The 16,040-nt window shown below is 38.4% G+C and overlaps 1 protein-coding gene across 2 annotated transcripts in view; it reads left to right on the top strand.

Annotated features, from left to right (window-relative positions):
* The first annotated feature begins 891 nt into the window (after positions 1-891).
* The window catches only part of RIF10 (polyribonucleotide nucleotidyltransferase), a 133,828-nt gene continuing 118,679 nt past the window's right edge, over positions 892-16,040 (top strand). For both annotated transcript variants that reach the window (XM_088898679.1, XM_010268416.3), the window contains exons 1-5: positions 892-1,272; positions 1,904-1,972; positions 4,873-4,979; positions 5,084-5,126; positions 15,462-15,545. In XM_088898679.1, coding sequence (XP_088754805.1) covers positions 991-1,272; positions 1,904-1,972; positions 4,873-4,979; positions 5,084-5,126; positions 15,462-15,545 — 585 coding nt within the window. In that variant the 5' untranslated portion in view covers positions 892-990. The remainder of the gene's footprint in view (positions 1,273-1,903; positions 1,973-4,872; positions 4,980-5,083; positions 5,127-15,461; positions 15,546-16,040) is intronic.

The following is a 16,040-nucleotide window of genomic DNA, read 5'->3' as shown; positions in this document are numbered from 1 at the left end:
CGAAGTGTATCACATTTTAGCATGAACTTTGTTTGGTTTGGACAGTTGGATGCTACATGTATATATGCCTACTTTTTTGGTAAACCATATATATATGCATATATTCATATTCATAGATATACAAATAAGCTTGTATCAAAATTGTGTATGAATTGATCGACCAACTTGAGGCAAGTGCCCAACCCCAAGTGTATCAAATTTTAGCATGAACTTTGTTTGGTTTGGACAGTTGGGGATTGGGTCAAGCTGAGGCGTTAGGCCTAGATTGATCATAAACCCAGTCCATCCCACCTAACGCTATGTTTGGTTTGAAGGAAAGAGTAGGGAAAGGAAGGAAAATGCAAGGAAACCTATACAAGATTTGTAAGGTTATGTTTGGTTTGAAGGAAAAGGTAGGGAAAGGAAGGGAAAGGTGGAGAAACCTACACACCTTTCCCTTCCTTTCCCCATCTTTTCCTTCAAACCAAACATACCCTAAAGGTTTCCCTTCATTTCCTTTCTTTTTCATACTTTTTCCTACAAACCAAACTTAACCTTAGACTATGTTTGATTTAAAGGAAAATGCATGGAATGGTAAGAAAACCTTTACAAACCTTGTATTAATTTCCTTATCTTTATCTTCTTTTTCCTATATTTTCCTTCAAACCAAACATAGCCTTAATGTCTCATATTCGGACAGTTTCGAATTGAATTGGATATGGCTCCGGCTAGGCCTGAAGCTAATTACAACCCAAGTGTAGGTCGGGCTCTGGCCCAAGCCCAGCCAACCTAAAAAGTTCAGCCCAATCCATGAAAGAGCTCGGGTTGGAACCACCCGAATTGCTACAGCACTATTCCGTACGTCGAATTGCTAGGGGCGGGCTCACTGGTACAAAGCTTTGCAGTCCCACTGTCGTCACTCGTTAGGAGGGAGAAAACGGATAAAGTTGCAGAGATTGGCTTACAGTTCTCCCTGTAGCAATCTCCGCATCAGCGAAGCAGAGAAGAAAAATGATTGCAATCCCTAGCGTTTATGGTAGACCATCTTCTCAATCTCCTTTTCTCTATTCCCTTCGAGGCAGAACTGTCCTCTCTTCCTTCTGCCCTGCTTTCCGTTGGTCAGGACAACCACAACTTTGCAACGTTAACTTACTTCTGCCAAGAAGGACTAGGAGACTTCGAGTTAGAGCTTTGACGGAATCGAAGGAGGCAGAGGTTACGGCCAATGGTGTTGATGGAACGCAGTACATCCCGCAACCATTTTCCGTGAATATTCCGGTCGGTGATAGACACGTAAGTCGGGGTTCTTGATTCGGGTATTGGTTTCTGGTGGAATTCGTGTTCTAGTTTTTTTGCTTTTTGATCGATTTGGTTTCTGGTGTAGTTATATTTTGCAGTTTCTGGTGAATTTTTATGTAGTTTGTGTTCATCTTTAACATTTTCCGGGTTTTGGATGAATTGTCTTCATGTTCTATTGTACTAAAGGACAATTTTTTATTTTTTCTCCGAGGTTTTGGTTGTGTTTCTGTGTTTGAGCTTCAAAGATGTTGTTCTTATTGTGCAATGACTTAGCAACAGCCGGGTTCTTGCTTTTAATTTTGAGTTCTACTGGACTTCTGCTTCATCTTTTTTTGATTAATTTCCTTCTGCAAGGATTTATCTTTTTTTTTTTTCACATAATTGTAAGTTTTATGAAATGGTCACAAACATCTGAGTGGAAGTTCCTTTTTTGGTGGGCACATGTTAATTGAGGTTTTCTGTCGCGGATTATTTGTTATAACCATGAGTTCTTGGAAACCGTATATTAAAATGCAATAAAATTTTAGACCTCTATAGATTGTAAGACCATTTTTATCTATGCTGTATTTTCTCAGAAATGTGCTTCTCTTAATTCTGTAACTTGGTCCTGTTATGCATATTGCAGATTTTGGTTGAGACAGGTCATATAGGAAGACAAGCTAGTGGTTCTGTCACTGTTACCGATGGGGAAACTGTAAGTTATTTTATTCCATTTCAAAGAACTTTGATTGGAGAAATACCTGTTTTCAGTCTATTATTTTCTAAAAAGCTCATCACCTAATGTTGGTCCCGGTTATCCTGGTTCTTGCGGGGGGGGGGGGGGGGGGGGGGGGGGGGGGGTGGGGGCGCTGTTTTGTGGCATATAGCTACCTTTGCATCCCACAAGAATGTTTCTTTTTGGCAAGCAGAGATCCCTACACATCTATGCATATCCTGGATGTGTTCATTTCTTACAAAAGAAACATACTCAACTAATTGCTGAAGGCTGTTTACATGAGACTTTTTCCTTGTCACAGTTTTGAAAGGCATATCAAAATAATAGAGTTCCACTCCAAAAGCTTCCTTGTTTGATTCTTTGGGTGAACACACAGAGAGCTGGAGGGGAAGGTGCTGAAGCATGAAGGCCATTGAAGGCAGGTTCTCCAGGAGGAAGAATGGTAGTGCCATATAATTTAAAGTCTCTAGGTAATAAAGGCAAAGGCAGTAGATGAAATAGGGGAAGGGTGAAGGGGTGGCACATTGGGATCCTGATCTTTGTTTTGGAAGTGGGAGAGGTGTTTGGGCTTTTGGTTTTTGTTGGATCATGGATGAATTAGAACTTCTACTATTACTTGATATAGAAACTGATCTACATTTGACATGCTTGATATAGCAACTTTGAGACTCTAATTGATGAAAGCAACCAAGGAAAAAGGACTCTCAATGACTGAAAAGATAAATGACCTAAGTGTTTGTGGCACAAAACAAATTCATTTTACTAAACTGACTAACTCAAAACAAAAACAGTTGAGGTAGAGGAGGCAACATGAGATTGCTCATGCGTGCTGAGGTAATAAGAAGGAAAGTAGGTCATACTGCAATTCAAGGACTTTGCCAATGAACTAACAGACTTAAGATTAATGGGGAACTTGGGTATGTGAAGAATAAAAGATATCAGGTTGGATGTTGTTAGTTCCTTTCCTAGCAATAGACAAGTAGGACCTATCAACAATACTTACCTTGTCATGACCAAAATACAAGAAATATGGACAAAACAAGTAAAACTTATTTGTCGTACGGTTAGATGCCCTTGAGTTAATTATCCAAGAATTGTTGGTAGAAGGGACATAGGCATGGTTAGTTGAGTGTATACTTTGAATGGGTGAAAGCTGAAGAAGCTGGTGTGGACTTGTTAAAACTGTCCAGTGTCCACTAGAAGTTAAAACCTTTCCACATCTTCCTTAGCACTTTCCCTATTACCTTCCTTGTTTTTGTCAAGATTTTAACGGGAAAAAGATGGTGGTGGGGCATACATCTCAAGGCATATGCCTCAAAATGTCTCAAAGTCTATGTAGGAATCTTTCTTGTATGTATGTATGCAATTTTCTTGTAGATTTTTGAATTTTATTTATTTATTTATTTTTGATAGCTAATTTTAAATTTTTATTTATTAGATGCACTTTAATATAACTCTTGCATAATATATTATTTCTCAGAATGCAAGCAGATACAACAATCCATGCATGGGTCTCAATAGCACATTTAACAATAGTAGTGAAAACATATTCGACTTGGATACCAAATATCCAGAAAATCAATGGAATATTTTAAGAAAGACAGAGTATCAGATAAATCATTTCAAATAGTTAACAGTGTAATTAGCATAATTTCAAACCACAATTGTCTAAAAGTTTTGCTTATAATTTATCATTTCATAAGGTCAAATATTTTCTCATGCTTGGTCCTATTTTATGTAAGAAAAAAACAATTAAGTATTATATACTTTTATTCAGTTAACATTTTCAAAACTAACTAGAGAGATGGAAGGTCCCTTACCTGGCACACTAAATCCTAATACCCAATATATATATATATATATAATACCAAGATAGTAATATATTAGCTTTATTCTCAGGCTTTGTGGGTATAGGAGGCTCTATTAGAGCTGAGCTTCTAGCGGCAGTACAAGGTATTCAGATTGCAGACTAGTTAGGAGTTCAGAATTTGCTTATTGAAGGAGACTCCAAAGTCGTTGTGGGTTGGTTAAAATCGAAAATTGGACTTACCTGAGGTCTTTGATCAGCTCTTCATGCAGTCAGCCGATCTAGGGCTGCATGATGGAGCAGCTCAAGAAGTCTTTAAACTCGCTTTGATACAAAGTAGAAAAGTTTAGATAGCTGTTTCGATATAAACTTTGTGAAAAAGAAGAAAGAAGGGAATAGTTTCTGCTAGAAAAGAAAAGAAGAAGAAATAGAAGAGAATGACAGGAAGCCTAAAATCAGGTCTTGCCGCCCCTTTCTTTTTTAATTATATACTCATAAAAAAGAGTGTACAAGTACAAGTATGCCCTTAGTAAGTCGGCTACTTGTAAGAAGCTAAAAAACACACTTAACATAAACTAATGGGCCTATGGCCCAAAAGCTTCCTAACTAAGTTATGTAAATAAAAAATAAATAAAGTCGGCCCAATAACTTAAGGCCCAAGAACTCAACAATACCTATTAAATAAACACTAGAAGTTAAAAATGGAAAGACAGATGCAGTTGGTGCCAATAACATAGAACAACTTCTTGACATCTTTTTATCAAGTTCTTTTTCTTTTTTATCAGTAATTTTATCAAGTTCTTTTATTAAGAAAAAATAGTAAAAATGGAAAGAATGTTCACGTAAGACCATTTTTGTTATTAAATTATTTAACCGTCACTTCTTTATTGTTCCATTCAGTAGAAACAGGAGTTTGTAGTTGCAACTTATATATCATTTTTGCTTGTATTGCTTCTTTTGTTGATCCAAAATCATGTTGAGTTTGTTAAGATCACATTTGACAGACCTGGTTGGATGACTTGATTGAAAATGCTTGTTGACAAAGAAAATGAAATTTATATTGTTTTTGTAGATTGTGTACACTTCCGTTTGCTTGGCTGATATTCCAAGCGATCCTTCTGACTTTTTCCCACTCTCAGTAAATTATCAAGAGCGTTTTTCTGCAGCAGGTCGAACTAGGTACGTTTTGTACTCATGCTTTCTCTCTGATTTTTTCTCATTTTTGCTTTCAATGAAAAACTTGGAGTTAACATATTCTTGCATATGGTCTCTCGTCATTTCAGTGGTGGTTTTTTCAAACGAGAGGGGAGGGCTAAAGATCATGAGGTACTAGGATCTGCATTTCTGTCATTGGTAACTTTGTTATTCTGGTTGAAAACTCTGGCTGTTTTAGTAAACCTTTTATGGTGGAATAGTGAAAAATCGAAAGGAACTTCAGGGTGCAGATAGAAAAAGGGATAAGGTCCTTAAAAGTGAAATCTTGATAAGCATCTAAATAATATCTTAGGCTTAGTTTGGAAAGAGTACAAATACAATGCAAAAGCATTTATTTTGTATTCCTAAACTATGTGAACTTAAAAGAAAAAGGAAAAAAAGGTGTAAAAGAAGAAGAAAAAGGTGAAGAGATTAGTTCAGTCAAGGTTGAAGCTAGAGAGAAGGAAGAATAAAGGTAAGAGAAAAGAATCATCCAAGAGAGAAGATTTGAAAATGAAATTTTCCCTCTTGTCGACCAAGCGTATTAGACTTCTAATAAGACACAACAATGACCTCCATAGGGAAAAGACGGAAATACCCTTTCTGCTAGACTTTACCACTCCCCTTCAAGCTGGAGCATATATATCATAAAGCTCCAGCTTGTTACAAACATAACTTATTCTAGTTATTCTTTTGATCTCACATATGGTGTGACGAGATCTCCACTTGTCACCTTTTCTCTTACAAAATGACAATCAACTTCAATGTATTTAGTCCTCTCATGGAAAGTTGGATTGGAAGCAACGTGAGCGGTGATTTGATTATCACAGAAGAACTTGATTAGCTTGCTAATAGGAATGCCAGTCTTTTGGAGGAAATGATTTAACTAAATTAATTCACAAGTGGTGTGTGCCATTGCCCTGTATTCAACTTCAACACTACTTCTGGCTACTAAACTCTCTTTCTTTTCCATGTGACTAGATTCCCACATAGGATGATATAATAACTGGTATCTGAAGCAAAACTAGGAGGCAAGATGGTGAGAGAGGGGAGAGAAGGTTTCATTCCAGCAACAAGATGGCGAGAGGAACTGGCGATTGAAGAAGCGAATGGGGCGGAGACAACAGTGGTCGGGAGTGGAGAAGAGATGGAGAGGGGGAGAGAGAGAGACAGGGAGGGAGATAGGGTGTTAACCGCCCTTGCTGAGAGTTGCAACAACGATGGCGGGGAAGACAGGGGTGAGAGACCATGGCTTCGCTGCTTTAGGAGAGAGACAACTTCGTCAAGCGAACTCGAAGAACGAGGCCATCAGAGTCGAATTTTCGCTAGAGATCGACAATGGAGAACATGCCAATAGAGGCGGAGGTTGATGATTTTTCTCTGCATCAGAGAAACTTGAACAGAAACGATCGTGAAGGACGTTCCTTTGGAGGGTCGTTATGAGTGGTTTTGCTTAAAGCCATGAGATGAAAACAAGGGTAACGAAATAGGAAAAAAAAGCATGGAAGAATGGGATTCGAACCATGGCTTCGCATAGGTCGACGTCGAAGCTACCGAAAGGGTTTCTTCGAGGAAGAATGGGATTTGAGAGAGATTTTCTTTCTGGTGAGATCTCCATCATAGGGTTTCTTCAAGTTCTTTATCGCCGTCTCCCGTCTCGTTCGATGGCAATAGATCGAATCGGCTTCTATTGAGAAATGAGGGTGTAATTTGTCATTATTAAAAATATCAAGGATATTTTAGACTTTTGACCAGGTTTGAAACGCATCTGACCGCACTCAGTGCTTGGCTTGGGTCTTAAAGTTTAAGATCAGAATTTCTGAAAGTGGCATTCAGGTAAACTTTTAAGAGATGACCCCAAATGTCTATTACCTCTGAAAAGCAATTTTTTCAGAGATAAGAGGTAGATTCAGCGTTATCAAATGCCACCTAATCTTTTTTTTCTTTTTTTTGTGTTTGAACCTTGTCTTCCAAGTCCGAAGGAAGCCATTAAGCTGCAAGCTAAGGGTAAGATTAATGGGGATGGGGAGGGTGGAGAAGTTAGGATTGGAAAGGATGAAGAAGAGGAAAAGGCATGAAGAATTTGGGATTTTATTGATAGTATGTTGGAGTATCTCAAGAGAAAGAAATTCTGAGAAGAGTAGGGGAGGGGAAATGATGTAGGACCAGCTTTCTAATTCTTAGAGAATGTGTGATGGTCTTCTTTGCTCAGAAATTTATGGCTGTTGATGGCCGTAATGCCTTCTTGAAGGAATATGAAAGAAAATAGGGTGAGCAAGAAGAGAGAAAATACCTGGAATCACTCATAGGGTGCCTAGAATCATTCTAGGGTATGTGAATCACTCACCATAATTAGCATAAGCTGAAGAAAACTTAATAAACTTCATTGCTCTGTGTAAAACGTCCATACATATTTGTAGAGTATATTTATAGAGTCTAAACTCATAATAATCTTAGGAGTCAAACTGTTAGACTCAATAATCCTTGCAGGACTCAACTAAGCTGTCATATCTTGTTTCAATTAAAAAAAAGACTCAATAGCTCTAATCCTACTTATGCAATGACATTGAAATTTTAAACACAAACAAACTATAAATAGACAATCTAATCCTATTATTGGACCCTATAGCAAAAATTGTAAAATAACAAAAATACCCTATTATTGGACCCTGTTGTAAGGCCTTATTCTCTTAGAATAAGTCTTCAAGGGTGTTGATAAATTCCTATTAGGAAAAGGTAGTGGTCTCTGAAGGAAAGTCCAGAGTGTCCTTGAGCCATCAAGGGAGGAAGAGGATGGTGATGATACAAGTGATTCAGTGGATGACTTTGTATTTAAGCTAGGGTGCAGGCTGATGAATCCAAATGACTTGAAAACTTCCCTCAAGAAAGATAAGGAAGAAAGTAAAGTTGGGAAAAGGAAGATGAGTGAGGTTGACAAACTGAAGAGAGATGTTGAAGGGTGCAAGGAGTTTAATGCAAGAAAGGAAAGGGTCAGGGGAAGCAAATAGGTGTAGAGTTAAGGGGTGATTTAAACTGAGATTGGTGAAATGGAGATTGCTAGTTGGAATGTGAGATATGGGGAGGCCTAGAAAAAGAGCCATCATTAAAGAGGTGCTTAGGAGAGAAATGCTTGATGTAGTTTTAGTTCAGGAATCTAAATTGGCTGATTTTGATAGAAGGTGGGCTAAAAGCATTTGTAGACCTAGAGGCCTTTGTTGGGCAATATTCCTAGCTTGAGGTGCTTTAGGTGGCATTGCGACAATTTGGAACAACGATTTTGTGATTGGAGTTGAAGAACTTGTTGGCAAATTTACAATGTCAATTAAATCCCAACAAGTTGAATATGGTTTCGACTAATGTTTATGACCCCAATGGATATAGGGAGATGAATGAATTTTGGGAGGAGCTAGAAGATATCAAGGGTCTTTGGGATGGGCCTTGGTGCTTGGGAGGTGATTTTAATGTGATTAGATTCATAGATGAATCAAATAACCCAAGGCAGAGAATAAGTACAAGCACGGGGAAGTTTATTCAGTTCATTGATGGGTTTGAGCTCAAGGAATCACCCCTTGCTTGCAACAAATTTGCTTGGTCAAATTTGCAGGCTAACCTAGTTTGTTCCAAACTGGATAGATTCTTATTTACTACAACTTGGGAGGAGCACTGGGGGAGTATCAGGTCCAAAATATTACCAAGAGTCACTTTAGATTATTGACCATTATCTATCTTTAATGAAAACAAGGGTGGGAGGAGTCTAGCTCCTTTTAGATTTGAGAATATGTGGCTGCGCAATTGGGGATTTGTAGAGAAGGTGAAGGAATGGTGGGAAGGTAGCAATCCTAGGGTTAAATGGGAAGGCATGAAATTTCATTGGAAATTGAAGGAGCTCATGTCCAAAATTAAAGATTGGAACATCCAATCATTTAGAAGATTGGAAGAGAAAAAAAAGAGGTATTAAGCAAAATTAATAATTTGGATTTGAAAGAAACTATGGGTGATATTGAAGAAAGAGATAAAGAAGAGAGATGGTCTTTGAAGAAACAATTGGAGTATGTTTTACTTAAAGAGAAGGTTAGTTGGAGGCAAAAATCTTGGGTTAATTGGTTGAAGGAGGGAAAAATAAATAATTTTCAGTGCTTTGGCCAATGGGAGAAGAAAAAACTTTATCTCTAAAGTTGTGGTAAATGGTACTACTATCTCTCGATAGGATGAGATTGGCCAAGTGTTTGTGGATCAATTTAAATCTATTGTTTGGAGACTGTTGAATGAGAAAGTATGGGTTGAGGACCTAGAGTGGTCTAGTTTAGAGGGGGATTCTAGGGAGTGGTTAGAGAGAAGGTTTGAGTTGAGTGAAATTCCAGGGCATTGTGTTCTTTATATCTAAAGCTCCTGGACTGTATGGTTTTACTATGGCATTCTATCAAGATTGTTGGGAAGTGCTAAAAGATGATCTACAGGGGGTGTTTGAAGAATTCTATGAAAGGGCAATGATTAATCCAGGTCTCAACTCAACATTTATTGCATTGATTCCAAAAAGGATGATGCCTTGCACCTAAAGGATTTCAGGTTGATTAGCTTGGTTAATAATTTATACAAGATCATTGCCTAGGTTCTTTCTCGAAGAATTATAGCAGTTTTCCCTTCCATAATCTCACAATCTCAAGGGGCTTTTGTAAAGGACAAACAAATTATTGATCAAATTATAATTGCCAATGAAAGTGTTGAGGAGATGAGAAGGCCTAGAAAAAAGGGCTTTATATGCAAGCTGGATCTAGAAAAGGCGTATGATTTGGTTGATTGGTGTTTTGCTTGAGGTGATGAGGAGTATTCGCTTGCTTCACTCGCTTGCCTCCGCTTCGACAAGACCCCCCTTTCAACTAGTGCTATGCATCTTCGTTCTTTTTAATATAAAGAATTTTATTAAAAATGAAGAAAAATTAAATCCTCCTTCCTCTTCTTTCTCCTCCCCTTCCTCCTCATCCCCCTCCTTATAAGGAGGCTTATGCATCCTTGTGTTTGGGAGGCTTGCGCCTCTTACATTCTGAACTACGCCTCACGCTTCTAGGTAGTGGAACACCTCACATCATGCCTCTGCGTTTTAAAACATTGGTTGGGGTTTACCATTGGGGGATTATCTAAGGACAAGCAATTTTTGGAATCCTGTGGTTAAAAGGTTCACAAAGAAGCATGCATCTTAGAAGAGGAGCTATCTGGTGGGAAGAATTACGCTAATTAGGTCTACTCTTGCCAATTTGCCAGTGTATTTTTAGTTGAGGTTTAGGATTCCTGAAGGGGTTAGCAAAAAATTGAAAAATTGATAAGAACTTTCTTCAGGAGCTAGGTAAGGAGAAGAAGGACCATAGAGTAAGGTGGGAAGTGGTTAGCAGAAGCAAGATGTTTGGTGGGTTAGGGTTAAGGAGCATCTAGGAGAGGAATGCTACTTTGTTAAGAATATGGTTGCGGAAATTACCTATGGATAGTGATAAGTTGTGGACAAAAGTTATCATCAGTATTCATGGGCTTGCGGCTGATTGCTGGGATTCCGGTATTTTGGCTAAGGCTTCTAGAGCTTCTGCTTGGAAGTCCATCCATGCAATTTTACCATCCTTCTTGCCATTAGTAAGGTATAATTCTTGTTCTGGAAATTGTGTCAAATTCTGGGATTATGTGTGGTTGGTAAATTCAATTTTGATGGAGCAATTTCCCTCTCTTTACACCACTCCAATTGTAGGGATGGGCCTATTTCCTCTTTCATTGTGGCTTCTAATTCACCATTTGGTTTTGACTAGGACGTGGATTTCAGGAGAGGGCTTCGTGAGTCGGAAATGAGTGCTGTGTTGTCTCTTCTCCAAAGGTTGAAAGGTTTTTTTTTGTATCCCACTAGCAGGGATAGTTGAATTTGGACTCTTTTCTCTTTTGGTTCATTTTGTTGTGCCTCTTTCTTTTCAGTCTTAGTTCAGCCAAGGGATAGTTTGAGGATGCCTTTTCTTGTTGGGGAGGTTTGGAGCAAGCCTACCACCTCATGTGGGTGCTTTTTGCTGGGAAGCCTTTCTAAAGAGAATTAACACCTATGATTTACTTAAAAGAAAAAGACTCCTACTTTGAGTGGTATTTTATGCAAGTTGAGTGTGATGAATATCTGTACTCCAGTTAAGGAGGAATGTAGCAATGTAGAAGCTTAATGAAATAGGGTATTTAAGTAACTTGTTATTGGAGGTTAAAATTGTAATTGTGCTTCTAATGTTATCTTGTTGTTTTTAGTACTGATGTGCTGAAGGGCACTTTTGTCTTTTTGTTTTTTAATTTTCTCTTGGGTGTAAATAGAAAGGCCGGCGCCACCAGCATAATCTTTTGACTTCCAATCCTTTATTCTCTCCTCTCTTCTCCCTTCTCTCTCTTTCTTTTCTTCCTTGCTTACACCCAGATTATATATAATAAGTATTTATTGATAAATCTTCTAATAAGTATAAATATTAATGAGTTATGAGTTAGGCATAAGCTTACAATCTTTTTTCTCCACACTCTGTCTCTCTCCCCTCTTAATCTTTTTCTTCACCAAGTTTTTTTTTAATTCTTCCAAACTATAAACATAATTTATTTGCTGAGACTATTTTTTTACTTGTTATGTTAATATTAATTTGTCTTTTTCTTTTTGATTGATGAAAGACATGTCTATCATCTTCCAATGCTCAGATGCATTCCCCTGTATTGGAAGCACTTATTATGGACTCCATGTCCCTATCTGTAAACTTTCAAGCTAATGAATATCTGATATTTTTTAGATATGTTGTGCAGTTTTCTCTTTGTTTTTGTTGGGGCCATTGGAGAGGTGGGCGGTCTGTAAATGGGCAAGGGACCAATATTCCCTGATGTGCAAAATGTTAAAGGGTTTAGGTGGTTTGAGGACAGAGGATCCTTGTCTTTGGCCTAAATTATGTACATATGTTTTGTTTGTCCTGTTTTGCTTGAGCCACAATGCTGTCACGGTTCTTTATGTCCATTTTTCTTCTTTTAATATAATTCCATAATTTATTGGCAAAAAAGAAAAAAAATCTTGCCCAGCTTGCTTATATAGTGTGTCAGCTTCCCTTTTGGAACTCCCTTGGTCAAGACATCTGCCAGTTGCTCTTCTGATGTGATAAATGGCAAACAAACTTCCCCTGAAGAGACTCTTTCCCTTATAAAATGCCCAACCTCAATGTGCTTAGTTCTGTCATGTTGAACAGGATTATGTGCAATGTTGATAGCAGCTTGATTGTCACAATAGAGCATCATTGGTTTCTCATAGTCCACCCCCAATTCCTCTAGGAGAGATCGTAGCCATAGTAGTTCTGATACACCATGAGCCATAGCCCTGTATTCTGCTTCAGCTGAGGATCTAGCAACCACTGATTGTTTCTTACTTCTCCAAGACACAATATTTCCTCCCACCAGAGAACAATAACCTGAGGTGGACCTCCTGTCATCCACACATCCTGCCCAATCTGCATCAGTAAAGGCGTCCAGCTTCATGTGACCATGCTTAGCAAATAGAATACCTTTCCCTGGAGTACCTTTCAAGTAGCACAGGACCCTTTCTACAGCAACAAGATGAGTATCTCTAGGCGAATGCATAAACTGACTAATAACACTTACTGCATAGGAAATATTTGGCCGAGTCATGCAAAGATACAACAACTTCCCAAGCAGTTTCTGAAACACTCCCTTATCAGACAAAGGTTCACCATCTGTGGTAGAAAGTTTATGATTAGGATCAATGGGAGTGGAGACGGGTTTAGCTCCAAGTTTACCAGTTTCAGCAAGAAGATCAAGGACATATTTGCGCTGAGATATGAAAATACCCTCCTTAGACCGAGCAACTTCAATGGCCAAGAAATACCGAAGGTCTCTCAAGTCTTTGATTTCAAATTCAGAATTGAGGAACCCTTTTAGTTTCTTGGCCTCTTCACGGTCATTACCCGTGACCACAATATCATCAACATAAACAATCAAGAAGGTCACCAGAGTGTTATTTCTCTTCAGGAACAATGTATGATCAGATTGTGTTTGAGTATATCCAAAGGAGACAAGAGCAGCCCGAAATCTCTCAAACCAAGCCTGAGGAGATTGTTTGAGACCATAAATGGATTTGTGTAATTTGCACACCTTGCCTTTCATCTCTTTCCCATACACCCCTGGAGGTAGAGACATATAGACTTCTTCATGCAGATCTCCATTCAAGAAAGCATTTTTAACATCAAACTGGTGTAGGGGCCAGTCAAAGGTAGCTGCTAGAGAAGGCAAAACCCTAACTGAAGTCATCTTAGCTACCGGGGCAAAGGTCTCAAGATAGTCAATGCCATACATTTGGGTGTAATCCTTGGCAACCAACCTAGTCTTATACCTTTCAACCGAGCCACCAGAGTGATATTTAATGGTAAACACCCATTTACACCCCACTGGTTCCTTCCCTTCCGGCAAGTCCACAATATCCCAGGTATGGTTCTTATGTAATGCTTCAAGTTCAGTCATCACAGCATCCCTCCATTCAGGTTGAGATAATGCTTCCGGTACAGACCTGGGTATCACATGGGAAGAGATAGAAGCAAGAAAGGAGTGGTAGGAAGGAGAGAGAAGGCTATAAGATAAATGCTTGGAGGTGCAATGGGCTGTACACTTCCGCTTGCCCTTGCGTAGAGCAATAGGAAGGTCAAGATCTGGGACAGGCAAAGGTGGGTCGACAGAGGACTGACCTGTTTCCTCAGGAACTATGGGAGTGACAAGATGCTCTTCTGAAGGAGTGGAAACAACCTGCATATGTCTGAATCGCTGCCTTTGGTAACACCTTTGGAGAGGAGGAGCTGAAGCAAGAGGAGGAGCAGGGGTATCAAGGGTGGGTCCAGTGGAAGAGGTGGACACCCCATGGCCAGACTCACAAAGGATGGGAAGAGGAACAGCAGGAGACACAACAAAGGATTCATCAGATTTCTCCCCCTCAGAAGGAATATTAAAGAAAGGAGTCAACTTTGCAAAGGTGACATCCCGAGATACAAAGCGGGTGCCACGAACTGGATCAAAACAACAATAACCCTTTTGTGTAGAGGCATATTCCAGAAACACACTTATGAGCCTTAGGTTCAAATTTATGCCTTTGGTGACTATGAATATGCACGTAACAAGCACACCCAAATACACGGAGAGGGAGAGTAAAGAGATCCTCATCCAAGAAGAGAAGACTAAAGGGGGTTTTAAAGCCAAGGACCCCGGAGGGCATACGGTTGATTAGGTAGGTAGTAGTATGAACAACATCTCCCCAGAAACGTATAGGCACATGGGAGGCAAACAAAAGGGATCTGGCAATCTCAACCACATGTCTGTTCTTTCTTTCCGCCACTCTGTTTTGTTGTGGAGTGTAGGAATAAGAACTCTGATGAATAACCCCAAAGGTTTCAAGGTAGGTGGAAAGGGTTCTCTCAAAATACTCCTTAACATTGTCAGAACGGAATATTTTGATACGAGTATTAAACTAGGTGAGGATGAGTTCATGAAAATTTTTCACAATAGTGGGTACTTCATCCCGGGATTTCATGAGGTAAATCCAAGTATAATGAGAATAGTCATCAATAAAAAGGATAAAATATCTGTAGCCCCCCATGGTTGGCATGTGATATGGCCCCCACACATAAGAGTGAACAATATGGAAAGGAGAAAGGGATCTTTTATTACTGATTGAATAGGAATGTCTATAATGCTTTGCTAGCTCACATGACTCACAATGAAGACTAGATAAGGACACTCCTTTAAACATATTTGGGAATAGATGACTTTTGAAGACTAGATAAGGACACTCCATTTCAAGAAGGCATATCCACTCTACTCCACCTAGAGAGGGGAAGTGGCTTTTCACATCAGTAGCAACATTATGCCTTCTTGAATTGTAGGCAATATATACCTTCTTGAAGAGCTTATTCTACTCATTCTTACTTGGTTTATGCATTATGTATCAATTTTCTGAAAGGATGATCAAGCTAAAGATGTTATCAAGAGTCATTGCCTTACACTTGTAGTTCCTTTTAAAGATTGTCCATTGTGCGGTGTTTGATACCCTAAAAATCTGTAACAGTGTCTATTGTTCTATCTTCTATGGATCTCAGTCCAGAAAAAAAAAAAAACAGTGGTTGTAATATTTACCTTTGGATTTGTTATGCTTGTATCTTCTATGTTATAACTGCTGCTTGTTTTGCACATAATGCCATTACTTATCTGCATTATGGTTTTTTAACATATTATCTTTATATTTGGTACTTTATTAATATATTTTCCATACTCCTACAAGATGACTTTATTCAGCTGCTTGCTTGAAAGTGTAGCAAGATATGCAAGAGTTAAGAGTTGTTAGATTTACTGACCACTGAAGCCTGTGAAAGAGTTATGTTTGTTTGTGTGTGTGTTTCAGATATCCATCAAATTTGTATTTCTTGTATGTAGGTTCTTATTTGTAGATTGATTGATAGACCTTTGCGCCCAACCATGCCAAAGGGATTCTACCACGAAACACAAATACTTTCTTGGGTACAGCTTTTATGATTTCCACCTTAACTGTTTCTCTATTAATTGTCTTATCGATCTATTCTTTTTGTTTATTGTAATTGTTTTTATCAAAATAACTGATCAAAAAGGTAGTTTTTTTATCAAACTAGGGTAAAGGCACATGCTATGCACATTGCATGTAAAAGGTAAAGATATAGGTTGACATTAGATAATCAAATTTAACTTTTATGACCTGCACCAAAACCAAGGCAAGTATCTGCTTTATAATAGTATAGATAAAGCATTCTAAATACTGCTGTCTTTATCTTCTAAGTTTACTATGCTTAACTTTGGTTGAAATTTCTTGTTATGAATAATGAGAAAGAGGAAAGAAGAGAAGAGAACAAGGAGAGTTTTTTTTTTTTTGATCTAACAGTGCAACATGCCAATCTGCTTTTCTCCAATGAGAGGGATCTTTTTATATAATAAAATCATCCAAAATTATAAGAAAATCCCCAAGGAGGCAGATATTTTATT

Source organism: Nelumbo nucifera, chromosome 2, assembly GCF_055504915.1.
Source record: "Nelumbo nucifera cultivar China Antique chromosome 2, China Antique-T2T, whole genome shotgun sequence".
Classification (NCBI taxonomy): domain Eukaryota; kingdom Viridiplantae; phylum Streptophyta; class Magnoliopsida; order Proteales; family Nelumbonaceae; genus Nelumbo; species Nelumbo nucifera.
This window is presented reverse-complemented; position numbering and strand designations above follow the sequence as displayed.